Source organism: Balaenoptera borealis, assembly GCF_965194805.1.
Source record: "Balaenoptera borealis genome assembly, chromosome: 6".
NCBI lineage: Eukaryota > Metazoa > Chordata > Mammalia > Artiodactyla > Balaenopteridae > Balaenoptera > Balaenoptera borealis.
Genome location: NC_138863.1, coordinates 55,466,724 through 55,494,434, shown reverse-complemented (window position 1 = coordinate 55,494,434; position 27,711 = coordinate 55,466,724). Strand labels below are relative to the sequence as shown.

At 41.4% G+C, this 27,711-nt stretch overlaps 1 protein-coding gene across 1 annotated transcript in view; it reads right to left on the bottom strand.

Annotated features, from left to right (window-relative positions):
- The window catches only part of PDE11A (phosphodiesterase 11A), a 423,005-nt gene extending 401,210 nt beyond the window's left edge, over nucleotides 1–21,795 (bottom strand). Inside the window, exon 1 of the mRNA XM_082395677.1 lies at nucleotides 20,800–21,795. Coding sequence (XP_082251803.1) covers nucleotides 20,800–21,711 — 912 coding nt within the window. The 5' untranslated portion in view covers nucleotides 21,712–21,795. The remainder of the gene's footprint in view (nucleotides 1–20,799) is intronic.
- Nucleotides 21,796–27,711: the final 5,916 nt, after the last annotated feature.

Genomic DNA, 27,711 nt, shown 5'->3' with positions numbered 1-27,711 from the left:
TGTCTTATAAATGTTAGCTCTTACTACTTTTATTACTTTGCCTTCACAGGCATTAATGGGTTATACTGCATGCAGTGAAGTTTCCTGAGTCATCGTGTCCCAAACTCTCCAAACATGATACAATTCCTGGGATCTTTGCTTGTAAATAATCAACAACTCCTCATGTAAATGGATGTAAATTGCTAACACACCTTCTGAATGGCATTCTAACAGATTTTTGAACTTCCTATTCTGTCAAGGAGCTGTCTTCTTTCATGGGCAGGACTATTACAACCTTGAATATGTGAACAAGACATGAGTATAATCCTTAATATCTCCCATAGTAGTAAAAGTGTGCAGTCTTGACAAAGTTAGACAACCTGGGCTTGGATCCTGGCTCTGCCATTTACTAGCTGTGTAAACCTTGGCAACTTACTAAACCTCCCAAAATCCAGTTTCTTCACATGTAAAATGTGGAAAGTAATGATATCTATCTCACAGAGCTTTGTGAGGATTAAATGAGATAACCAAATCTTAGCATAGTGCCTAGCATATAGCATATTAATTTTTCTTTGGTTTGCTTAGTCCAGTTGAAAATGAGTTCTTTGCCTGTGTGTTAATTGAAAAATTCTATTAGCAGTTGATACTTTAAGGACAATAAAATGTAAGGATGAAGTTTTACTAGCAGAAGTCTTTTCTTGTGCCATTATCTTGTGTCAGATTTAGTCCACATGAAGAGGCATTTTTGGAAGATTTTATTATAAACCTTACAATATAGAATAATCCTGGAGCATTTGTCTAACAAATATATAGAAATATGTTGAAAAGGTGATTGACCTCTGAAAAGAATCATCAATGCTTTCTTTCTACTTAAATTTCTTGTTTGTTTTCATAATGTAAGAATTGGGGTCAGAACTTCAGAATGATAAAGTCATAGTTAGAAGGTTAGAGGATGTCTAGAGGAAGGCTGTTAACTGCCCCCATTCAAGTCAGGGAGACACGACTTAAACATGGTTTGTCTTTGGCAAAGCTGAGCTAGTCTGGTCATCGTTGGTTCCTTGGTAGCTTTTCTTTACTCTTCTCAGTCCTTGAACCTATCCTGGTCCCATTATTGTTCTTACCAAGTGGTCAATTCATTTCTGTTCATGTTAACTGCTAATTAACTTGTTCACAGCTGATGGGCTCTCAGAGATGTTTGGAGATTCTTACAGTTGGAAAAACCAGAAATACTGAGGGAAATTAAGCTATAATAGAATTATAGGTTGTAAAGTTGTTAGTATGGGGGAAAGATCATTGCCTGATATTTTTTGCCCACTGTTCCTTTGTCTAGGGCCTATCTTGTTCCTGTGGACTCATTAATGTCCTTAGATTGGAATGATTATGCAGAAAAACTTTCTTTGATTTTTGATTTGGAGACGAAGGGACTCAGATCCTATTACATAATAGTTGGCTATCTCCTCTATTGCAGTTAATGGGAAGACCCAGAAAGCAATCCTGAACCCAAATCATTTCTTTCCTAAAGATATCACCCAATGACAATACCAAGGAATGGCTTATCTCCAGCCTTCCCAAAGATATGTACAGATAATGTGTAGCTATACAAATAGAGATTTATTACAAGTCCCCTAGACTATATTGCCAGCCAGGTGGAAGTCCTGACCCCTCCTGTAACATTCTGGAGCAGCCACTGGTAACACTATGAGTGGCTCAGACATGAGGCTTATTCAAAACTAAGCATGCCTTGCTACAAAACTATTAATTTTACAACTCATACGCAGTATTGTTTTGTAAGGTTTCTGCTCTTCGATTCTGTAATGAGGATGAAATTTTAGAGCTTGAAGACTCTCAGAAATCATTTTCCCAGCTCTCTCATGTTACATATGAAGGTTCTGAGGTGCACAGAGAGCAGGGCATCTGCCCAAGTTCCCAAGGGTGATGAGTGCAGGGCAGCCCAGATCTGTGTCCCTCTCCTGCTCCTAGGTCTTCTATGGTTCTTTGCCTTCAAAGTGAAGGTAACTAGGATAACAAGTCTCTCGAATAATCTGGCCCCACTTTCCTATCCTTTGGTTGGACCTTGTTGCCTCATAAACATTCTCTGTGGGAAATGGCTAAGAGTGGAATTAGACCCATTAGGAGGCAGATTCAATCATCTAGGTGAAAGAAAATGGGGACCTGGAGTGGAGTTGTGGCAGTAGAGATGGAGAAAAATGGATGGACTTGAGGTCTGTTTTAAAGACTGAATCAAAAGGACTTTTCTGATCTATTGAGTATGGTGGGTGAATAAAGGAAGGAATCAAAGATGACAGCTAGGTTTCTGGCTTGGGTAACGGAGGATAAGGAAGATAAGATAGGGGCAGGAGAATGTTGCAGGTCAAGGTGGTGAAGGACAGAGTTCTCTTAGTGTTTCAGATATGACAATCTATTTGAGAGATGGCATGGCATATGTGAGAGGAGGACAACTCTTTCCGCCTTCTTTGGATTTCATGAGGAGAGATCTCCCTTAAGCTCGCCAGCCTTTGTACTGTCTCCTTGCTCCTCCCCAAGGAGGTAGGGTGAGTTACCCTATTAGGGTACTAGGGAGACTAATTGGGCATGCATCGCCAACCCCTTCTTCCTCTTAATCTTCTGCCCACAGGAAGCATGCCTCTGCTCTGTTCCTCAATGCTGTACGTTTCAAAGGGATGGGCCTCTCTTGTGGGGAGGACTGTATGCGTCCAGCTTTGTCTATATCTGGGAGTGTAGGGCTATTTAATTTTGGAGGTATTACAAGCCCATACTCCAGTATCTGCTTAGTAAGTTGTAAATGTGATATTTTGATGTCCCATTTCCTCTTTTGTCTTATTTCTCATCTCAGTCAGATCAGGGTAGGAAAGAGAGATATTGTTTACTGGGTCTTCTCAAAGCCAAGAGTAGAAGAAACAGTGATAGAGGAATAGAGCATCCTAAGTCTAACACTTATGGCCATGTGGTCTCGGGAAAAGGCCTCAGTGCTTGCTTCCTAATCTAAAAAAGGGAGAAGATAACATGCACTACCCCCTTCTCATCAGATTATTATGAAGATCACATGAGATAATTCTGAAAAAATACCAGGCTTAAATTAATATGCAAATATAGGAAACATTACTTTTAGTTCCAAATGCACTAAGGAACTTAAAGATGGAATTTCTGTAAAGAGAACACCAAAAAATGGACAAATTAATATTTCTCTTGTAATAATTATTATAGATATCTTATTATATACGTCTCCTTAGGCAAACAGCAGTTTATCAAAGGTGACAGGCATGGAGGAAAAGAAAGGAAAAAAAAGTAGTCTAATGCTCATTTAGTCAAATTTTCCTATTTCAAATATTGAAAAACTGCCCTATTCTTTAGCTTTGTACATTTATACAGAATTTGAGAATTGGAAACACATTCTAATGAATGGCTTCCTTTAACAAGGATGGGAAAAAATTATCTTTCATAAAACTGGAATGACAATTTAAAAACAAAAAAACACTTCCACACACAAGCCAGGCATTACGTTCTGCTAGAAAGAAGGAAGCAAGATACAGATGTTAAGGTTCAATGTGGTTTTCAGTCAAGAGAAAATATCAACTCTAGGAAACAGAGTCACATAGCTTATAAAGTTTGGTGGACCTTCCCTGTGATGGGTTGTCACAGAAGGGCAGCAGCAAGTCCTGTGGCTGAATTTTACAAATGATTAAGCAAGTTTCAGAGTGTTAGTACGTTGGGGGAGAAGCAATATAATAACAGAGGTGATTAAATCCCACATGCTTCCTAGTGGATTCAGGAGGATGGAAAATATTTCTTTTCTGCCTACAAAAGGAAAAGGAAAAAAAGAAAAAAAAAATATCCTGAAGGGGACATTCACCAGCAGGAACTTTAGGTTAACAGAGGCAAAACCTCAAATAATCAATCAGCCTGAGAATTGCTGGCATGGTAACTTCTGTGTCACTGTTGCTAAGAATTCCTTGTGGATACTAGGCTAAGAGAAATACCAAAGAAATAATATTTATCATTGTTCTCACTTTAATAAAAGCCTGGATATTGTATACCAAGTGTTTAAATACCAATTTCCCTGTCATTTGTTCTACTTAGAATGTACAATACTTCAGGGGCAAGGTCTTTTTCACATTGCAAGGCATTGACCTACAGGAACTAAATTACAACCATGGGCCACATGGGTTAACAGTTTGAAATGTCATTACAATTTGTGTGTTTTAAAAGAAAGACAAATATTCCATGTACCCAATTTTAAAATTTAAAAGAGAGATACTAATCACGGGCCACATGGACGTAAAAAAGAAACTCAATTGTTTTCTGAGGTAGGTCTATGAGATTTTAAACTTTGATTTGGAAATTATAAGTAAAACTTATTTTCATGTTATATCTGCTTTACGTTCAAGTCAGTAATATCATAGAGGGCAAGAAGAAGACATGGAAAAGAGAAGAAAGAATAAGGAAAAAGAGAGATAGCCAATTCAAAGGATGGCTGGGGGAGAATAGGATAGGGAGGGGAAAAAGAGAGGGAAATTTGGGAGGGACAAAGGGAAGCAGTTACACTAAAGGAAGACAGGTGTGGAATGTCAGAAAAGAGGAAATGGAAAGCATAAGACAAAGAAATGAGAGAGGAAAGGAAAAAGAGGAAGACAGAGGAAAAGGAAAGAGGCTGAGGCAAGCCAGTGGTTCAGAGGATTCTGAACTATGTTAGGTAAATGCACTTGTTGATAGTATCATTCCATTGAACTTTGAAGTGGTAACAATTGTGATAACTGTCTGTGGGAATGTCATTTAACTGTTTAACACAATTGGTCACAGATGACTTTAGAAGAATTACATACTTCTCAAAGTATTGAATCTTTTCTAAGGTAATGATAGATAATGCAAATTAAAATATCTAGAGTCCAAAAAAGAATCTGACAATCTTGGAGGATGCTTCCTGAAAACAAGTACAGACTAGAGAAACATAAATATTAATACTTCTGGTTCTTGGGGGAGAAATGGAAATGGTGGTAGTGGTAGTGCATTGCTTTCATCAAAGGCTTGGTGCTGGGCTCTCTACATGAATGAATTTGGTTTAAATTACCACTCCGAAATCAGAGAGCTCCCAGTCTGACCTTTTATACTCTCCCTAGCGAATCACCTGCCTTGCCTAAAAGACATCACTACTGCCATTTAAATAAACATATGAAAAGCAGACCATATCCTCTTTGTTCCAACGCTGCCATTATTAACTACATAATCACTATTTTCTCAAAGCCCTGGGACTGCTGTATTAGTCACAGTTGATATCTTTTTTCTCTTGCATTTATCCTCCCAACTCTGCTAATTCCTCTTTTTTACTGATAAAAATGAAATGCTTGGTTCCTTGTGCCTTCATCTCTCTAACTTTCAGAGCCTGGACCACTAGGGCCCTGTACCTGACCACTTGACCTGGGAGCCCAACCCTTCCCTCTGCTTAGGACAATGAAAGCACCCTTGGCCTATAAGTAGCCTAGTTCAGCATTATTAGCTAAACCCCTGGTCTTAATCTGACCTGTAACCTGGTACTAGTACCTAGGCCACTTGCCCTTGTGACCAAATTCTCAATTACATTCCTTTTTCTCACTTACTTACACAACAAGTATTTGTTGAGTACCCAACTACAACGAGCTAGGCATTGGGCCACACATAGGGTGCTACAAAGCTGAGAAAGTCATAGCATCTGCCCTCAAGGAGCTCACAGCTTAATGGAGAGAAAGACAGGTGAGCCAAAATAGAAATTACCAAAAATTGAATAAATAGCAAGAGTCATATGGGCAAAGTGCTATGGAAGTAGGTGGGAAAAAAACTTTCATGGGGAGTTTGCCATCCTCATTGTTTATTCTTAAAGTCAAAGCATAGGTGCCACCCCAAAATGGCTTTATGGATGAGCATCCAGTGTAGTCACAGGGTCCCATTTTGAGAAGCCTCCCTTCCTGTCCCGCCACTTGAAGTTTAAGTTGAATTTGTGTTTTGTAGGTTAAGTCAGATGGAGCATGCTCCAGGGGCTCACACACCATCCAGCTTCCTGATGGTTTCTCAGCCTCCCACTCCCTGCCCCAGGCCCATGACCTCTACTTCCTCTACCCAGGGTTGCAACAGGGTCTGGATGATGGGTGATGTGATGGGGGCGGGTGCCCACATTCTGATGTTGCCCTCCATTCCCAGTGAGGTCATGGGCATGGATACTGGGAAGGTCAAGAGCCCTAAAGTGTCTCAGGGTGAAACAAGGTGCTGGCTGTCCCCACCAGGCTGATAGCATCTCGGTACGCTCAGTAAGCAACTCTGCTGTGGCCTCTCACCCAACCATGATCCAGGGACAGAGAGCATGTTCTGGCACAGAGATTGCAATCTGGTGGCTGGCCTGGGGAGACTCACTTCCCTGAACTCTGCCAAGACCTCAATTTTGATTTTTCTCTGGGTCCCACAAATTATGTAGCCAGGTTTGGCCCCACTCCTTGAACTTTTAACCCTCAGACCTTTGAGCTCAGAGGCAACAATCTCCTTAGCAAACTTCCTGCCTGCAGAGTCCTATTCTCAAATCCATTCTCAACAACGTCAAATAAAACAGCAAGAATCTTCTCCCCCTGTCTCTCAGATCCCTTTTCCAAAGCCCAGCTGATTTTCCCTCTCAAATCTTGTTGTGGGCAATTAATCATGTACATGAGTTCCAGCCTGTGAAAACCAGGAGGATCTGCTAGAGGAGACGGCTCCCCACTTGAAGGTCCTGCACTTTGAGCTGCATGCATGAGTTAGATGGGATCTGAGGCTGGGAGCCACTTTGGGACAAGGCTATACTATATTTTCCAGCCTTCCTGCATTTAGGTATGGCTACCTGCCTGAGTTCTAGAGTCTAGAAAATCAGTGAAATGGGAGCAGAAAATATGTGCCATTTCCAGACGTGACCCACAAAGTCCTCCTGCTTCATTTGTCCATTTCTTTCTCCCCTCATCTGCTGACAAGATGTTGATGCTGAGGGCAACCTTGGAAGCCCCATGTTGAAGGTGTGAAGACCTAGGAAGGAAAGAATCCCTTCTTGGAGGAGAGCTACCCATCAATCAGGAAGACTTTGCTGAGTTTAGGAAGAGTGAGAAATAAGCTTCTGTTGTGTTACCACTGTGCGCCACCGAGCTTAGGAGGTGTTATCTATTAAAGCAACTACAGTTATTCTATTAATTAATACATATGTGGAAATTTTGGAAAAATAAATAGAAAACACAAAAGAGAAGAGAAAAATAAGCCCACCACTCTGAGGTCACCTCTATTAATGTTTTGGCGTATCATCTTACAGCCTTTCCGCAGGCGCTATTGCAATTACTTTTCACTGAGTCCTCAAAAGGTAACAAACAGAATGTTAAACTTTTCATATATAATTTTATTTAATTCTGAGAACAACCTTTTAAGATAGGAATCAATATTCCCACTTTAGGACTGCAGAAACTAACAACTGGAGAAGTGAAATATGACATAACTTTTAGGTAGTAGAACTGGGAATTGAATCCAGTCTGTCTGATTGTAAACTCAACCCCTTACCTCATGCTTTTGTTGTTATTGTTAAGAAAACTGGGATGTTATTGTTTTCTAAATATGCTTTGTTCACTTAATAGTTTGTGAGCAATTTCCTCTGATTAAATATTCCATTTTAAATGTATCACAGTCTATTTATCCAACCCTCTAGTTGGATGTTTGGGTTGATATGTTTACACTATTATAAATAAGACTGTGGTGAGTATTCATATAGACAAATCTTTGCACATACCCATAAAAATTTCCTTAGAGCGATCTGGAATTGCTGCATCAAAAGCTGTAAATATTCCTAAGGCAGTACATGATTATTGCCAAATCATTCTACATCAGCGGTTTCTAAAAAGGGGAGGAATTGCCCGCAGAAGACAATTGACAGTGTCTGGAGACATTATTAATTGTCAGGACTGGGCAGGCATCTAGTGAGTAGAGGCCAAGGATGCTGTTAAACATCCTTCTATGCACAGATCAGCCCCCCTTTCCCCCAACAAAGAATTATCCAGTCTAAAATGTCAATAGTGCCACTGTTGAGACACCTGAACTGACATAATGGTCCCATCAGTGTATGTCACTCTTGAGATGAAATAAAGGCTGTAACAAGGGCTCTTCTCTTAATTCAGATATAATTTACAAAGAACCTACAATATGCCCTATATGCCAGATACTGTGGTAGGTGCTCAGGTAGCAATCAAGGAGAAAGCTCAGATCAACAGCCACGAGTAAAGAGAGGAGGTGACTTGGAAGTAAATTTTGGCTTCACTTGCTAGAGAGAAAGCACATCTATTTCATTTTATATTTTCATATCTTTCATATCATTTTGCATTAAATTATTTCCATATAATCCTGCATTAAATTATACAACCTCACAAGGTTGTTACAAGAAGAAATTAATATTGTTACATTCCTATTGATACATACATGAATGCTTGATCCTGATTATTTTGAGGCAATCTCTAAAGAATAAAATTGGTTGTTTCCATTTAGAGAAGAGCTAACACCTATCCTTCTCAAACTCTTCCAAAATATAGCAGAGGGAGGAACACTCCCAAACTCATTCCATGAGGCCAACATCACTCTGATACCAAAACCAGACAAAGATGTCACAAAAAAAGAAAACTACTGGCCAATATCACTGATGAACATAGATGCAAAAATCCTCAACAAAATACTAGCAAACAAACTCCAACAGCGCCTTAAAAGGATCATACACCATGATCAAGTGGGGCTTATCCCAGGAATGCAAGGATTCTTCAATATATGCAAATCAATCAATGTGATACACCATATTAACAAACTGAAGGAGAAAAATCATATGATAATCTCAATAGATGCAGAAAAAGCTTTCGACAAAATTCAACACCCATTTATGATAAAAACTCTCCAGAAAGTAGGCATAGAGGGAACCTACCTCAATAATAAAGGCCCTATATGACAAACCCACAGCCAACATCGTTCTCAATGGTGAAAAACTGAAACCATTTCCTCTAAGACCAGGAACAAGACATGGTTGCCCACTCTCACTGCTATTATTCAACATAGTTTTGGAAGTTTTAGCCACAGCAATCAGAGAAGAAAAAGAAATTAAAGGAATCCAAATCAGAAAAGAAGAAGTAATAAAACTGTCATTGTTTGCAAATGACATGATACTATACATAGAGAATCCTAAAGATGCTACCAGAAAACTACTAGAGCTAATCAATGAACGTGGCAAAGTAGCAGGATATAAAATTAATGCACAGAAATCTCCTGCATTCCTATACATTAATGATGAAAAATCTGAAAGAGAAATTAAGGAATCACTCCCGATTACCATTGCAACAAAAGAATAAAATACCTAGGAATAAACCAACCTAAGGAGACAAAAGACCTGTATGCAGAAAACTATAAGACACTGATGAAAGAAATTAAAGATGATACAAACAGATGGAGAGATATACCATGTTCTTGGCTTGGAAGAATCAACATTGTGAAAATGACTATACTACCCAAAGCAATCTACAGAGTCAATGCAATCCCTATCAAACTACCAATGCCATTTTTCACAGAACTAGAACAAAAAATTTTGCAATTTGTATGGAAACACAAAGACCCCGAATAGCCAAAGCAATCTTGAGAAAGAAAAATGGAGCTGTAGGAATCAGGCTCCCTGACTTCAGACTATACTACAAAGATAGAGTAATCAAGACAGTATGGTACTGGCACAAAAACAGAAATATAGATCAATGGAACAGGATAGAAAGCCCAGAGATAAACCCACGCACATATGGTCACCTTATGTTTGATAAAGGAGGCAAGAATATACAATGGAGAAAAGACAGCCTCTTCAATAAGTGGTGCTGGGAAAACTGGACAGCTACAGGTAAAAGAATGAAATTAGAACACTCCGTAACACCATACACAAAAATAAACTCAAAATGGATTAAAGACCTAAATGTAAGACCAGACACTATGAAACTCTTAGAGGAAAACATAGGCAGAACACTCTATGACTTAAATCACAGCAAGATCCTTTTTGACCCACCTCCTAGAGAAATGGAAATAAAAACAAAAATAAACAAATGGGACCTAATGAAACTTAAAAGCTTTTGCACAGCAAAGGAAACCATAAACAAGACAAAAAGACAACCCTCAGAATGGGAGAAAATATTTGCAAATGAAGCAACTGACAAAGGATTAACTTCCAAAATTTACAAGCAGCTCATGCAGCTCAATATCAAAAAAACCAAACAATCCAATCTAAAACTGGGCAGAAGACCTAAATAGACATTTCTCCAAAGAAGATATACAGATTGCCAACAAACACATGAAAGGATGCTCAACATCACTAATCATTAGAGAAATGCAAATCAAAACTACAATGAGGTATCACCTCACAGCAGTCAGAATGGCCATCATCAAAAAATCTACAAAATATAAATGCTGGATAGGGTGTGGAGAAAAGGGAACCCTCTTGCACTCTTGGTGGGAACATAAATTGATACAGCCACTATGGAGAACAGTATTAGTTCTAAAAATAGAACTACCATATGACCCAGCAATCCCACTACTGGGCATATACCCTGAGAAAAGCATAATTCAAAAAGAGTCGTGTATCACAGTGTTCATTGCAGCACTATTATAGTAGTCAGGACATGGAAGCAACCTAAGTGTCCATTGACAGATGAATGCATAAAGAAGATGTGGCACATATATACAATGGAATATTACTCAGCCATAAAAAGAAACGAAATTGAGTTATTTGTAGTGAAGTGGATGGACCTAGAGTCTGTCATACCAAGTGAAGTAAGTCAGAAAGAGAAAAACAAATACTGTATGCTAATATATATATATGGAATCTAAAAAAAAAAAAAAAAGGTTCTGATAAACCTAGGGGCAGGACAGGAATAAAGATGCAGACATAGAGAACGGACTTGAGGACACGGGGAGGGGGATGGGTAAGCTGGGACGAAGTGAGAGAGTGGCCTTACATTTCTTACTTTACCCTTTTAAATATGCTTTCCAATTATCTCATTAGAATCAAATGATTAGATCCTTACAAAATACCATATGGGCTAGACGTGTCTGAACATATCATCCTTATGTTACAGCTGAGAAAACTAAGGCAGAATTGAGAATAGAGTCCAAGATTCCTGTCTCCAAGTCTAGAACATGTTCTCTTACACTCTGATGTCGTTTACAGTTTAACAAAGCGATTAGTGATCTAAGATTTTAATCTCAAACAAATGGGCTTAATCAGGCATTGCAGGGAAGAGGTTCCATAAACTAGACCAATGTCATTTCTTCCCTGTAAGTGTCTTTGGCCCAGGTTACCTCCTATAGGGTTTCTTCTGGGAAATAGGATGCCAGGAATAAACAGAACCACTTGGAGAGAATAAGACAGTCAAATACCACTACAGCATTTCTGAACTTGTTTTCGATAGATTTCAATCACTATGCTCTATAGACTGATGAAAGTTAGTGTTCAGTGAAGGATATTACTACCTGACTTGGGCTTCCTACACTTACATCCCTGGTGACTCTGGATAGTCTCCATTTGTCTCTCCAGATGCACTTGCCACCTTTCACTGCCCTGTTCTGTGCCAGAAGGCTGACTCCTATGACCTACTGCACCAGGGCTCCCTTTGCCCTCTTGGCCTCAAGCAAGGCTGGGTTCAACCAATGAGTGGCACTGGCAGAAGATACAGGGTGTGAGGAGGGTAATGTTTCCCCAGCTCGCTCTCGTCCAGGTCATGGTTAGCCAGTGTCTGAGTTCTCTCTCCCAGGGCCACAGCTCTGGCTCTCCCACAGCTGTAACTCCCTCTCAGAGCCTCTGAGAGAGAGGCTCTGGTAGTCGCACTCTCCTCTTCAGATCTAGGAGTGGCAGTTAATTTCTACATAGCAAGAGTAGCTATACTGTTTACCCTTAAATACCTTAATATTTCTTCCTGAAGGTGGGCTGAGGAGGAGGTGTAGCAAACAGCCAAATTTATTGGTGGTAACTATAAGGAACAGAAGGGAAAGAGATAGCTCTCACTTGGACATGTTCAATGCATATCTAATAACTACATCTTGGAAAGAGTAGGATGTAAAGGCCACCATCTCAGAAGTTAAAATTTTTATGAGACCTTTTGAGAGTATATGAAACATAAGATATGTAATCAATAAACCTGAAAATTCAATGTTCCTGAAAGGTTGGTCGATATAATAATAGGGCTTCATAAGCCCATTATAAATAAGTATAAGGTTGGTCAATATAATCTCCCATATCTGGAAATATTTTCAAAGAAAAAATCCTAACATCTTCAAGGCCTAATGCTGGAAGGGGTGTTTTACCTTCAATAAGTTATACTGTATGAATGAAGTAGTCATGAGAAAACTAGAAATTTCAGTTAGCCAGAACAGTCATGCTTCATCCAATGCTTTTGCCTAGAAGAAGCTGGCAGTGGGCTGTTGCTAGTTGTTACCACTTGGTCAGCGACAGCCTACTTTCTCTATAACATGATCTCCACATGAAATGAAGTAAAAGAAAAAAACAAAAAAACAATGGAAGGGATGAGGGGATGAGGGTCCAGCAATTAACATAAAGATCAATTAATGCAGGGCTTCCCTGGTGGTGCAGTGGCTGAGAATCCGCCTGCCAATGCAGGGGACGCGGGTTTGAGCCCTGGTCCGGGAATATCCCACATGCCGCGGAGCAACTAAGCCCATGCACCACAACTACTGAGCCCACACACCTAGAGCCCGTGCTCCGCAACAAAACAATGAGAAGCCTGCGCACCACAACAAAGAGTAGCCCCCGCTCGCCACAACTAGAGAAAGCCAGCGCACAGCAACAAAGACCCAACGCAGCCGAAAATAAGTAAATAAAATAAATAAATTTTTAAAAAAAGATCAGTTAATGCAGAAAAGCAGTTCAGATAATTCACCAGTTATCTGGGCTTTATAAGTTCTATTTTAAAAAATTTATAAAATAAGGTCCAAATAATTAAAAGATGTGTTCATGAAATGAATTTCCTGGTTTAACTGTCTATATTAGCTGAATAATATTAGCTATATTGGCTGAATAGGCTGAAATTTCTGGTTAGAGGTGACTGAACTGACCACATAAGGAGGTATCAGTGGTAATTACTCAATTGAATAGAAAACCTTGCATTAAGCCCTATACTGCAGTGAAAAATGAGAAGTCATGACCTTGAGTTCACAGTCAAGTAGTCATTTATATACCCAAATACTTATAATATTAAGAAAACAGAAAGGAGCATATTTAAAGCATTACAGAAGTTCAAAAGAGGGAGAGATTATATCCAGTTTAGGTGGGATGTGGCGAGGATCACCAAGAGTTTCATGAAGATGGGCTTTAAGGGATGAGAGGATTTAAACTGGCAGAGAAAAGGGGAAAGCAAAGGGACAGACCTGAATGTACACACAACAGTTAATGGTCAGCAGAGGTCACAACAAGAGCGGCCGAGCATGAAGGTTCTGCAATCCGAAGACCTCAGCTTGAATCCCAGCTCCCTCACTTACCAGCTGAGTGACTTTGAACAAATTACTTAACCTCCCAAGCCTTAGTTTCTCCTTCTGTAAAATGGGGGTGGCAATAAGCTACCTGTGGGGACTGTTGAGAGGATGAAAAGAGGCAATGCTTGCTGAAGAGCTAATGCCAGGCTTGTAGTTAGTGCTCCATAAATAGAGTTATTGTTAATCAACAGGGGAGCTTCCATTTCCCTTCTATCATGTTTACATTTTTTAAAACTTGATACCCTAAAGAGGTATCTCAAAGGTTCCTCATTTTTTTCACTCAGGTGAAAAAGATCTTTTGAACTAAATTTGCAACAGCCTAAAGCTATGTTTTAGGAAAGGAAACAGAATTTATCATTAATATGTGAAACCACTGTTCAGCTGCTGAAACAACCAATTAATAAGAAACTCTTGGAATTATAGAAAATACACACTTTTTTATGCCAGGAAAACATCTTTACTATTTTAATCCTAAAAATAGATAAATAAACAAATAAATTTAGCCTGAATGCCTGTGAATGATCGGAAACCAAAGTTTCTCCTAAAATATTAGAAATCCAACCCACTCTTTTATGACTAAACTGTTTCTGTGATTCAAATTCCACTTTCCAAAAGAATGTGGTTAAATGCAAACTACCCTTAAAATAAGTGACTAAAGTAGCAAGTAGTGGACCTCAAGGATCTTGTTGACTTTCCATAAAACAACTCAAAGCTATTTCAGAGGAAAGCTTCATATGACTCTTCAACACTATACGAAACATGAAACACTAACTTCCAAATTAAGCCAGCCTTGTAAATAAATGGGTGACCCAAACCTCAGGAACCAAAATAAATTGGTCAGATTAGTAAACATTTAGATTATGGGCTGGGAAAAAATTAAGTTAACCTTAAATTACCTCCCCATGATGCTGTAGGAACTGTACTTTTCTGTAATCTATCCTCATGTTCAAAGCAGCAAATGCAATTTGTCACTGTTTCTTATGATCATGTGTCTGTCAGGAAGAGGGGCTGAAACAGCAAATGTTTCCTGCTTCAAACACAAAATCAATTCAGGTTCTGGGCTAGTGAACATGGTTGTGGGCTTGAGGGAATTTTTAAAACACTGTGCAAAGTTGAAATGAGATTTCATGAAACTCCTTTGTAATTCTAATGTTGGAGTGGAAGCAACATCTGCCTTTTAAGCAAATCTCAGCAATTCAATCATAGGACTATAGACCCATGTCGGTCATCGCTGGCTTATCAGGGAATAAGCATATTCACCACTGAATCTTCTAGATACATGAAATTAATCCCTTCTGAGACCAAACACTTTTAAATATATTTATTTCAATGGAAATTATTCTAAAATAAAATGAAAAATGAAGTTCAGTGAAAATAAGTTATTAAATATCATATATTATTATTTTATATATAATAGCAGTATAGTACAATACATTCTTTTTTTTATATAAATTTATTTATTTATTTATTTACTTTGGCTGCATTGGGTCTTCGTTGCAGTGTGCAGGCTTCTCACTGTTGCGGAGCATGGGCTCCAGGCGCGCGGGCTCAGTAGTTATGGCTCGCGGCCTCCAGAGCACAGGCCCAGCAGTTGTGGCTCACGGGTCTAGTTGCTCCGCGGCATGTGGGATCCTCCCGGACCAGGGATCAAAGCCGTGTCCCCTGCATTGGCAGGTGGATTCTTAACCACTGCACCACCAGGGAAGTCCCAGTGCAATGCATTCTTAAATATAACTTCCAGTATAATTTTTTGTTTGGTTTTTCATCTCTTCTCTTCAAGGAGAAGCAATCAGCTCTCCTTTCTTATATCATGAGAAGGCAGAGCAAGATCTGAATGAACAAAGATGGAGAAAGAGGAGTCCTGGCAGAAAGGATGAAAAACACAGAAATAGAAAAGCACTATCCAGCCATTGAAAATGGCACAGAATTTAATTAGAATGGAGCTGAGGCCATGCGAAAGCAGTAGACACTAGACGGGAATAAAATTGAACTTTTCCACCTAAGACTCACTATGACTCAGAATCAGGGCCGGCTTCTTGGGCATGTAACCAGTGCAGTTGCACAGGGGCTCCCTGCTTGAGGTTTAATGCTGTGCTGTGTGAAATTCTCAATAATTTTATCTTTGTACTTGTGCTTTGTAAACGAAGTCCAACAGAACAATAGTGTATGAGCCCAGAGCTTGGAGCCTTGGCTCACACTCAGTCTCCCCTCTCACTGCCTGCCCAGGACTGGTTCTTGGCCACGGATTCCTGCTGCCTGGTACCCTAGGCCCCACCCGGCCTACCCCCTTGTCAGGCCTGCCCTGAGACCAGGAGCCACAATCAGGTCAAAACTGTTGAGAGTGAGGCCCAACTGATCTGCCATTGCCCTCTGCTCCTGGCTGGGGCCTGGGTGGGAGTGGGGGCAGGGCCAGGTGCCTGCCCCATGCCGTCACGAAGAGGAGCAAGGCTGTGGTCATCCCCACCCAGAGCTGGCAGCACTATGGCACATTCAGCAGGCAACTCAGCAAGGGCCTCTCACTCACACCCAATCCAGGTACCGAGAATTTCTCAGCATGGAGGTTGAAATCATTTGGGGGTCACACATCTGCTGTGGGTTGGAGCAGCAGACCCTTGGGAAGGGAATACTGACTTCTCCACCTCCAGCCAGGCTCCTGCTTAATCATTTTTCACTGAGCTCCACAAATTATGTAGCTGGCTCTACTTAGAATCTCTACTCATCCAGCTTTTCTTCCTATTTTTAACGATGGCTTTACCCTTCTCCATATTTCTCAGGTGTAGAGTCTCTGAGTCATCACTGACTTCCCTCCCTCCTTGCCCAAATTCACACCTGCAGGACATCCCCATCTGTCCTCTGCTGTCTATTCCTACTGTTCGTGCTTTAGTTCAGTAGTTCATCTGGCTCCACCAGTCCATCATAATAGATTCCTAATTATTTTCACAGCTTTGAGCCTCCCCTTGTTCAATCCATTTAGCCACTGCCACCAGGTTACCCCAAACCCCACTCTGACCATGCTAAAAGGTTCTCAAGGGCTCCCTGTGGCTTACTGTTAGTGAAGCTCGATTTCTTTAGTCAGGCACTCAAGGTTCTTTCTTCTTTTGCCCCCATCCTATTTTTGCATACCCATTCTATAGCATATGCAATACTTTGACCAAATTAAACCACTCACTATCCCCTATACATATTTTGGGTTGCTCATTATTGTGTTTCTGCTGAAGCCATTTTGCTGTACCTGGATGCCTTCCCCTACTCCACAGCTATCTCCAACAGTGAAAACTAACCCTCTTCCCAGCTTGACTGACACCTCCTCCATGAAGTCTTCTATAATGATCCAAGTCACAATGTGACTCCGTTTTCCTCTGTGACTAATGCCATTTAGTTTGTGTCATTTATTTATCAATTTATCAATAGTACAGCTTGACATCAGTTGTTTGTGAACAGTACAAAACTTTGTACTTGGAAGAACTTGGAAGTACCTAGAAGGCAAGAAGCATGTCCTCTTACTTTTGTACACCCACAAGGCCCCTACCCAGGGCTTAGGTATAATGGGCACTCACTCAGTGTATAGTGTATGTTTGTTGGAAATGATGAATAAATGAATCTGTTGTGCAAATAGATCGGGTTTTCTGAAAGCCTGGCACACCTGTAACCCTTCTGCGTCATCCCCTTTCCTCCTCTCAGCTCACCTAACAAAACATCCTGGCTGCTTTTCAAACCAAAAGTCCATCAAACACCTGTATCATCATTATCAACACTAACAAAAATATCATCTCACACTTTTTATTAATGTTTAAAGTTCTATATTCTGAATGCTTAGAATAACCTCAAAGAGAACACCTGTTACTTGAGTGCTCTTATTTTCAACCTCTTGAGGGCTATTTTTTCATTACTATATTAAAGTGGGTTGTTTAGTAACTTATAACAGGGAAAAAAGGTAGATTGCAGTCACTATAATACTGGATACGTAGAATAAATTTTTTTTCACTTCCAATTCTTTATTTGTCTCCTAATTTCAAGTCTGTTTTTTAGGACTAATTGAGAAAAGTAATGAAAAATAATGAAATAAACTGAGGAGTTTTTTTGCTGTCAAAACTTTTATTCGACTTTAGTAGTTCATTAGTCTACTCTTGACTTCGGGATGCCATGTTTATTATAATTTTGTAAGTGTTTTCAATGCCTTTCTCTCACCCATATTCTGAACCTCTAAGAGGATCATCAATCTTATTTATCAAATAATTAAATTTTTAAACTCCATGTGATAAGTTCTTCAAAGTTCATCTCCTGAAGAAAAAAAAGCACACTAGTTGATCCTGAGCAAGAAACACCTTAAAAATATAGTAGTTAATAAAGAATCAGGGAGGATGGTTATATTTTTACATGGAAATGTCAAGATGTTTACGTATACTATCAGAATTACAACAATATTGTGATAAAAGAATATGCATTTGGAAGGTCGTCAGTTTTCATTAAGAGAAATCTATAACAGCCGGAAATGGAGAGGAGAAGGGAAAACACTAGAACTTGGGAAGGATGCAACATTAATACAACTTTATAAAAAGTTTTATATTGCATGAGTTCTAAAAGGAACAAAATGTAGAACTTTTGATAGGATAGGATATGGTCAAGTATTATCAATCACATTTAGAGGAATCTTAAGCAAAAGGTGGAAGAGTAGCTATTTCCATATTCCTTGAATGTAAAGTTGGTTCTAAAATATTTAATTTAAGGGTGGAGTATTGCTTAGGGAAAGATAAGGCTGGTCAGGATGTGCTGAGTTCATATCTCAGCCCCAGATAAGGAGAAAAAAAATGGAAAATGAGATAAAGAGAAAGAAAAAGAATACTAGTAAACTAGATATCATCATGGTCATCATAAACTGTTACCATTTCCTGAATAATTGAAGTGTGCCAGGTACTGTTTTGGGGGCTTTAATGCAATATCTCATTTTATTTTCAAAACAATAATCTACCACAGAGGTGTTATTATTCCAATTTTGCATATGAGTAAATTGAGACTCAGAGATCAAGAAATTCTCCCAAGGTCACAGTAATGGTGACTGGTGTACCATAATAAAGAAAAAAAGGTAATTTTATTGAAGAAAAGTAGTGAAGTAAAAATGAAGAAAAACACACCAGGTTAAAAATACAGACATATATGGTAGAAGATAATGGAGAAAGAAAAGAGAAACTTTCTAAGCAGATCAAAATGAAGACAAAGAGTGAACCAAGATCTTAAACTCTATAACACACTTCCCCTCCCTGCCTTTTGCCAGTCCTCCCAACAACCTAGTCTTTACAGCCATCATTACTACCCTGGGGGGATAAAAGAAGAACTCTCCATTCCCAAAGTCAGCTCCCAAATATTAAAAGGCAACTTTGCTTTACCGTCTGTCTTCAGAGTAGAGTAGGGCCCTGAAGAAACATCAGCCGCTGAAAACCTGATTTTCTATGCCTGTGGTAACACCTCTAGCCTCAATTCTAGGCAGCAGGAAGACAAGTTAACTGCTGAGGAAGCTGAGAATTATGCTCTTGAAGAAAAGACAGCATATGAACAGTATTAAATAAAAGTTAGGAGCTGACAGAGGGGAATAAGAAACAAAAGCTATAGAAATGGAGAAAATCAGTTGGGGAAGAATAAGAAAAGTAAGGGCAATAAAGAGAAAAGACTGCAATTCTGGGCTATAACAAGCATCATTCTACTAGGAAGGGATTTTTTTTAGCCCAAGCACACAATAAGGATGTGGAAATAATGAGAAAGAGAAGATTTTGTGATTGTTCAACTTTTTACAGAATCTTCAACATATCAATTATTAAATGCTTTTATTTCTTCCCATGGCTTTCTAGGGTTATAGAGAAATAGACACTTATTAAAGATCACTCACTGCTTGCTCGTCCTAAACCTATCAAAGTCTTTAAGAAGGATATAATGAATAATGCATCTAATCAATAAAAAAGTAAATAAAAATGGTATTTTGATAGGCATTCCTTAACATTAAAGTGTTATATTGATAGACATCTCACAAAAACATGAAACTTGGTTTCAGTACAAGCTCGTCAATTTTCTACATAATATTGTCAACTTTCAGATGAAATAGAGAAAATTTTACCTTTAGTGTCCTTCCCACCACTTTTGCTATTCTGAGCAACAGCAACAAACTCTAGAGAAACATGCAGCTTTATTAGACAACTGGAAGAAGAGCTCATCAAATGACTATAAAACTTTCACGACCAAGGATAAGAACTTTCCATTATTATGAACACCAAAGAAGTCCCATAGAAAGTGGCATCCAGTTTCATTATGTTCAGTGAATAGATACTGAAGAAATTAGAACAGACTGGCTTTCAGATCCGGGATCTAATAGCAAGTTCAAATCACTGTGAAAATAAAAGGCTTAGAAATAGCAGACGACAGCATGTTGGGTTTCCTTCTCCCCCTGAAACTAGCATGTTCACCCTGCTCATTGCCTTTGGAATTGCTAGAAAATTATCCATTTTTTGTTTGTTTCACAAACTAAAAACCTACTTGCTCAGTCCTGTCAAAAGCTGACTGCAGATAATGCTGGATTCAAGCCTAAATAACCCCTCAATTTGTCCAGCCTCTCAGCTCAACAACAGAAACAGTTAAAATAGATGCTAAAAAGGCATAAATGGGTCGGAGGCCCATTCTTCCCCTGACTTTCCTCCTCTTTTCCTCATCTTCCTTACCTTGGAACTCATGATCTCTCCCCAGTCTTGAATGAGAATGAAATGCATTACGGTCCCAAAATGACATCAGAGACACCAACATGCCCATTTTCTTCAGACTAACACTGGAATTCTGGAGTAGACATCTTTTTCTAGCACCTAACAAATGCATTCTAAAACCATACAGTGACATTCTTAAAGACAAGGTATCTTGACAGAGAAACACGAGGTATTATTGGGTACAAAACGTAGCCCCTGTGATATATGAATTTTCCACAAGCTACTGTGTGTTAGGAAAAGACCATTAGATCAAAGATAGTGTAGTAACATTCTAACTAGTCTAAACTCAGAAGGAATTTAAATAGCAAAATTCATATTGTGCACCGTGATGAGGAGTGGCCCCCGCTCGCCACAACTAGAGAAAGCCCTCGCACAGAAACGAAGACCCAACACAGCCATAAATAAATAATTTTAAAAAAATTAAAATTCATATTGTGAAGAGTCTACATTAATGTGTTCCTGGATGCCAAAGGGTAACAGAAGGCTTGGTTCCCAGACCAATGGGGCTCTGGAAGGGGACAGTGCAAAGTCCTACCTGGTAGGCATCAGGAATGTTGACCGTCTCTCCATGCTCCCCGACATAGCCAATGATGCCTTTGCCCCAGGGGACCTGCACCTCGTTTGAGTTTTCTGTGCAGCTGCAGGGCAGCAGTGGGGTTCCTGCATGCACGTCAAAGAATTTGGAGACCAAGCTCTTCTTGCCAGCAGCTGCCCCTTCCACCAGGAAGAGAGAGCAGCGGTCAGCGTCCACCATGAGGCAGACGAAGATGAGGATCTTGTAGCTCAGACTGGTAAGGTCAAGGTCATTGGAGATATCCTTGACCAGTTCCAGGAAGAACTGACGCTCATTATGCTTTTTGAGGTGGCACTTGTAGTCCATGGCGGTAGGGGGGTACTGAGGCACATTCACCCGCGATTCCAGCAGGGCACTGAGAATGTGGGCAGTGGTGGGGGGCAGGGAGCTGGCCTTCCTGAGAAGTGCCCTCCGCCGCACACTGCTCAGGGGCTCCTGGGCCCGGGAGGTCACTTGTTCATCGTAGGTCCTGTTCACGTGGATGGCCTTGGAGCGGGCAAAACTCTTCCTTAGCTCTTTCTGAGAAGCTCTCCGCTGCAGGCTCCCATCGCTGCGGCTGCCACTGGCCCAGCTGGGGCTCAGGGGAACCCCACCTGAGTCCCCACCACCCGGAGTGTGCTGGCTGCTAGCAGAGCCATTTGGTCCGGTGCCATCACCAACGCTGCTGCTACCTCTGCCACCGCCGTGAGCCACGCCGCTTGTGCCAGCCAGTGTGGGCCTTGGGCCTAAAGCCCCCTGACTCTGACTGTGTCTCTGCAGCCACTTCTCCACCATCTCCTGCTTCCCCTTCCGCATCAAGTAATCTTCAAACAACTCTGGGTGCCTGTCCAGGAAACTTTCCACCTCCCCAAAGTCCAGGCGGGAGGCTGTCATGGTCCCAGACACAGCTTTCTCTGCCTCTCTACACTTGGACCAAATGTTTCCCTGCCCCAGCCGTCTAGCCGGCCCTGCACATGACACCCCACCAGTATTCCCAGCTCCGGGCCGAGATTCTGCAGAGCAGTGGAATCCTAAGGGGCTGGGAAGCGCCCCTCGTTCGGGCTCAGCGGCTGGCACGAACCCCACCCCCGGTCCTGCTACTTCTGCGCCGCACAGGTGCCCCCACAGAGCTGCTGCCGCTCGTTCTGAAAACGCCGAGCTACCGCTGCTCTTGCTCTGGCTGCCGCCGCCGCCGCCGCCACCGCCGTCGCTGTAACAGGATGAGTGGACCACTGTGAAAGGGAGGTAGGGCAGGACACGCCCCTGAGTGAGGCACGGATCCCGGAGAGAGGAGAGAGGTGGGAGGAGGGAGACGCGAGCGCCAGACCAGCCGAAGTCCGCGGCCAGGATGCCAGGCGGTTCCTGGAAGAGTCTCTGGACTGCCGGCCGGAATCGGCGCCTGGGAACACGGCCGACTCCTGATCGGAACACGATTAGAGGGGGGAGACGCACTTTGTTCCTTCCCCCTCCTTCCTTCCTTACCTCCCCATCCCTCCCTATTCCCCGCCCCTTAATCCTCCAGCGTTTCACAGAGGCCCCGCGGGAGCCCAGGTACTAGGAAGTGTTTGTGTTGTGCATGGATCAGACCCAGAAGCTGACTCCGAGGAAATAAGGATGCTGAGAGACAGGGGGATTATATTTCTGGGATGTGACTGTGGATTCTTGGCTCCTAGGATTCCTGGGACTGCCCACTAATACTGCCCAGCTCCTCGTGGGCGTTCAGTAAATAGTAACAGAACGAGATTTATGGAAATTACTAAATGAAGTTCCCCATCTGAGCAATTCATGACTTTAACCAAATTCATGGTCCTGGGGTTGGGCACGGGAGGGTGGTACACGGAAGGAGGGTGTAAAACACAGGTCCTTGGATTAGGGACCCTGCCTAGCAGGAGCACATAGTAAAGTGGACTTGAGGGCCTCAGGGCTTCCTTCCAAGGCAGTCCTGCATACGGGTGGTTACTCTTCTTTTCATGAATGACTTGCCATCTCTTTCTTTCTTCACTCAGTCTGGCTTCCTTTACTTTCAGTATCTTAGGGTTGTGGGTAAAGATTCTCCTCTGTGGGAGCTTTTCTTTCCCCAGCCCTAGGGATGCTCCAGATCTGGCTAGTCTCAGCTAGTTAGGCTAAGAATAACCAGGTTTCCCTTAGGCCTTTTCCAACTTAGTGGCTAAGCTTAGGTGATTTGCCAGGAAAGAGAAGCAGGCTGATCACACTCTCTTGAAGCCCAAGGGTCTCCTCTTTTGTGAGAAACAAAAGCAGATGGAGAACCATCCAGTTCCCTGGGACAGCAGGACAATCTAGAAGTGCTCTTACAGAACACCAGTGACAGGACTTCCCTGGTGGTGCAGTGGTTAAGAATCCACCTGCCAATGCAGGGGACACAGGTTCGGTCAGGGAAGATCCCACATGCCGCAGAGCAACTAAGCCCACGCGCCACAACTACTGAGGCTGCACTCTAGAGCCCGTGAGCCACAACTACTGAGCCTGCGTGCTGCAACTACTGAAGCCCGCGTGCCTAGAGCCTGTGCTCCGCAACAAAAGACACCGCAATGAGAAGCCTGCACACCACAACGAAGAGTAGCCCCCGCTCACCGCAACTAGAGAAAGCCCGCGTGCAGCAACAAAGACCTAGTGCAGTCAAAAATAAACAGATTAATTAATTAAAATAAATAAATAAACTGCACTTACAAAAAAAAAAAAAAAAAAAGAATGCCAGTGATGAGGGTAATAGAAAAGCTGTAGAGGAGGCAGGTAGCGAGTTTTACGGGGCTTCCATGTGGCAGGACACACAAGTGACTTACGCAGTAAGTAAAGCTTACTCCAGACGATGTACTCAACAAGGTGTATTGAACACTTGCTATGTGTTGATCACTTTAAATTAACATGTTAATGTAATCCTCACAACAGATGTATGAGGTAGGGACTCTTATTATCCTGTTTTAAAGATAGGAAACTCTGAGGAGTTGAGTAACTCACCCAGCGCACACAGTGAGGTGGTGCCAGAGCTGGGATGTGGGTCCTGAGACTGGCTCCAGAGGGAGGTACACTCTCAGCCACATCACTGCATTGTCTCCCACCTGTGTCAGTTGAGTCCTAGCTCTACCAGGATTTGGGCCAGTAACAGAGATGCAGGGACTGGGGTATAATGTTCTCTAAACATTCCTTTGACAGCAGCAGGAGGAGCAGAGAGGGAGAAGAGAGGCACTTGTTTGAAAATTCCAAATTCCCCAGCTTAGTAGTGTGATTAAGGGCATGGTCTTGGCACCGGCAATGCAACTGTGAACAAAAGACTCTGCCTTCACGGAGCTTACAGTGTGGTGGGGAGACAGCCAGTAAACAAATAAATACAGTTGACCCTTGAACAACAGGGGTTTGAACTGCAGGTCCACTAATACACGGATATTTTTCAGCAGCAAATGCTACAGTACTACACGATCCAGGGTTGGTTGAATCCATGAATGCAGAACCACTGATACAGAGAGCCAACTATAAGTTATAGGCGGATTTTCAACTTCGCAGGGGTTGGCGCCCCTAACTCCTACTTTGTTCAAGGGTCAACTGTATACAGAATAAGAGAATGTCAGTGATAAGTGCTATGAAGAAAAACAAAACTTGGCAAAGTATTAAATAAAGTGATGAGGTGGTAGAAAGGCCTTTCTGAGGAGGGAATACCTGAGCGGCGATCTGGTAGAAATGAGGGAATGAGCTATGTTAATATCTGTGGAAAAGAGTGTAACAGTTAGAGGAAGTGTGCTGAAGTTGTGAGATATAATGTGTTTGGAGTACTTAAGAAACAGTAGGGAGACCAGCTAGGAGACATTGAATCAAGCATAGAATATTGGTAGTTCGGAGCTGCAGGCTGCTAAGGAGATGAGTTGTGATCAAGAATTAAATGAGAAAAAAGAGCTTAGCACAGTGCCTGGTACACATAAAGTGCTCAATAAATGTTCCCTGTTGTATTACTTTTATTATTATCATTATTATTATCCTAAAGTAATAGTGTGTGGCCACATCTCTGGTAACTTGGGTGACCCATCAGTAAAGATGGGCAGAGTGGTATGCTGGAGCTGGCTTATAGGGGCTCACAAGAGCCTGTTTTAGCATCTCTTTCCAACTCCCTGTTCAGTGACATCATGTAGCTTGCAATCAGCCATGATGGGGGTATTTACACCAAGGAAATCAACAAATGCTATGAAGAAGGACTTTCTTTCCCCAGATTGCTAGTTGTCAAACACCTACCAGAATTCAGAGGAAACAATTCTACTGCCCACCAGTTGATGAATGGATAAATAAAATGTGGTGTATCCATATAGTGGAATAAATTTAGATGTAACAAAAATGAATGAAGTACTAATACATGCTACAACTTGAATGAAGCTTGAAATCAGTGTGCAAAGTGAAAGAAGTCACTCACAAAGGACCACATACTGTACAATTTCATTTATATGAAATGTCCAGCATAGGCAAATCCATAGATTAGTGGTTGCCAGGAGATGGGAGCAAGAGGAGATGTACGAAAGTTTGGTGGGGGAGGGGTAACCACTAATGGGTATAAGGCCTTGGGGGGGGGGGGTAATTAAATGTTCTAAAATTGAATGTGGTGATGGTTGCACAATTCCGTGAATATACTAAAAACACTGAATTGTACATATTAAATAGGTGAATTGTATGGCATGTGAATTACATCTCATTAAAGCTGTTATAGAAAAACAACAAAAGCCATTTACCAGCACACGACTGGTCAGAATAGAGCAGCACTGCTGTGCAAGGAGGCAAGAAAAGCAATGAGCATCTTCAAGGAAGGGAGAGAAACAGACCACCCCTGGGCTGCCTGGAAACAGGGCTTAATAAATAGACACTTCCTTAATTCCATCTTCCATGTATTCATTACATAAGCAGCTGTTTCAGATGTATTATGTTCCAGGCTCTAGGAACAAAAGAAGACCAAGACAAAACCTCTGCCTTTGATTGAGAATCTCACAGTCTACAGTGCCAAGAGGAGTTGGAGTAGAATACTGGGAAGGGTAGGAGAAGGAATTGAGCATTTGTGGCTTGGTTTTGAATTGGCTATAGACTTATTCCCTGCTTGGTTCATGAGGCCACTGAAGGAGTCAACTGTTGAGGAAGAAAATGAAAGGTGACAGAGGGCACAATTAAGATGCTCCAGAGGGCTGTGATGGAGGGCTGCATGATAAGATGTGTGACGATCTGGCACCAGCTGCCATTTCATCTTCATTCTCCATTTGTAGAATGGTATAGCTATTAGTCATGGTTCCAGCAGGAAATAGAGCACACTCAAAGTAATTCTAAGAGGGTTAATTTACAAAGCAACTAATTACACAGGTAAACCACAAGGATAGTGAAGGAACTTGGGACTCACAGCAGCAGAGAAGTCACCACCCCTAGACCTGATGAGAGCAGGAAGGGAACAGTTACCAGGACCCAGAAGAAGAGAGACTTGTGTAGTGACTATTGCCTTCAGAGAAGCAGTGACAACCTGTCAAAGGACATGGACAGCTCAAGCTGACCTCAAAGGATGGGATATCGGGAATAAATACCTTGATTTCATTTTTCTCCCTCCCTCATATCCTGACCAGACCTAGCTAGAAGCTAGAGGTTAGGAGCTTGTTGATGGAATCCATATGTCATCCCTCCTGGGCAGAGAGTAGGATAAGACAAGGGATTTGTGTAAGATCTGCAGGGGCAAATGGAAAATAATTGGCCCAAAATGGAACCTTGAAGAAGTCCCCTTAGGAAATAATGGATGCTATAACTCCAGAGAATTTTCTGTGTAATTCTGCCCTTTTCTGCTCCCTGCTAATTCCACCAAAACTATAATACACCCTACAATTACATTTGCAGTCAACAAAACCCTCTATGGCACTCACCCTGAAAAGATACAATATTGTGAAGATAGTCAGCTCAAGTAAGAAACACTGCAGACTCCCTCCCTATCTACACTTCCCCCTTTCCACCAAGTAGTAAATATTGACCAAGTAGCCTCTCATTGGAGAAGATAAAGGGGCCCTCCTATTTGTAGTTTTCAAGAATAACTAGTTTTCAAGAATAACGATCCAAGTATTCATTACTCCATCACTGCCATTGTCAATTAAAATTTATTGAGCAACATGCAAAGCACTGGGTTACTTGCAAGGTAACTTTTGTTATTCCAAAGAAGACCTATTAAATTTTAGTACTGGATGAAACCTTAGAGATCATCTAATACTCCACTTTCATTTCACACATGTGTAAATTGAGATCCAGAGCAGACACCTAACTCCTCCAAAGTCACCTGCCAAGCACAACCTCTGACCTGCTCCTGGTTCCTTCCCACCGGTACATCCCAGAACTCGATACCAACCTCTTGAAGCCAATGAAATTCTGTTGCCTAAGCTTGTCTCATAATCACTCCATCTCCTAAAACAGACTTCCATTATGTGGCCAGTAAACATCATCAGATACGATGATCCAATTTTCAAAATGAAACATTCACTTCAAAATTAATTAAAATTGGCATAGTATTCTTTTAGGAAATAGGAGTCCATAGGATCAAACAGAAGATGGGTTATTCCCATTCCAAAAAGATGAAAACTTCCACAGAGATGTTTCCCTTTATAGAAATTTCATTACCAGAATTGGTCATAGTCTATACCAAATCCAAAACCTGAGGTGTTGTGTTACTCAGGGTTCTCCAGAGAACACAGAACCAATAGGATTATATACAGAGAGAGAAAAGAGAGATGCAGATGGAGATGGAGATAGAGACAGAGATAGAGATAGAGACAGAGACAGATTTATTAGGAGGAACTGGCTCACATGATTAGGGAGGATGAGAAGTCCCATGACCTGCTGTCTGCAAGATGGAAATCCAGGAAAGCCAGTAGTGTAATTCAG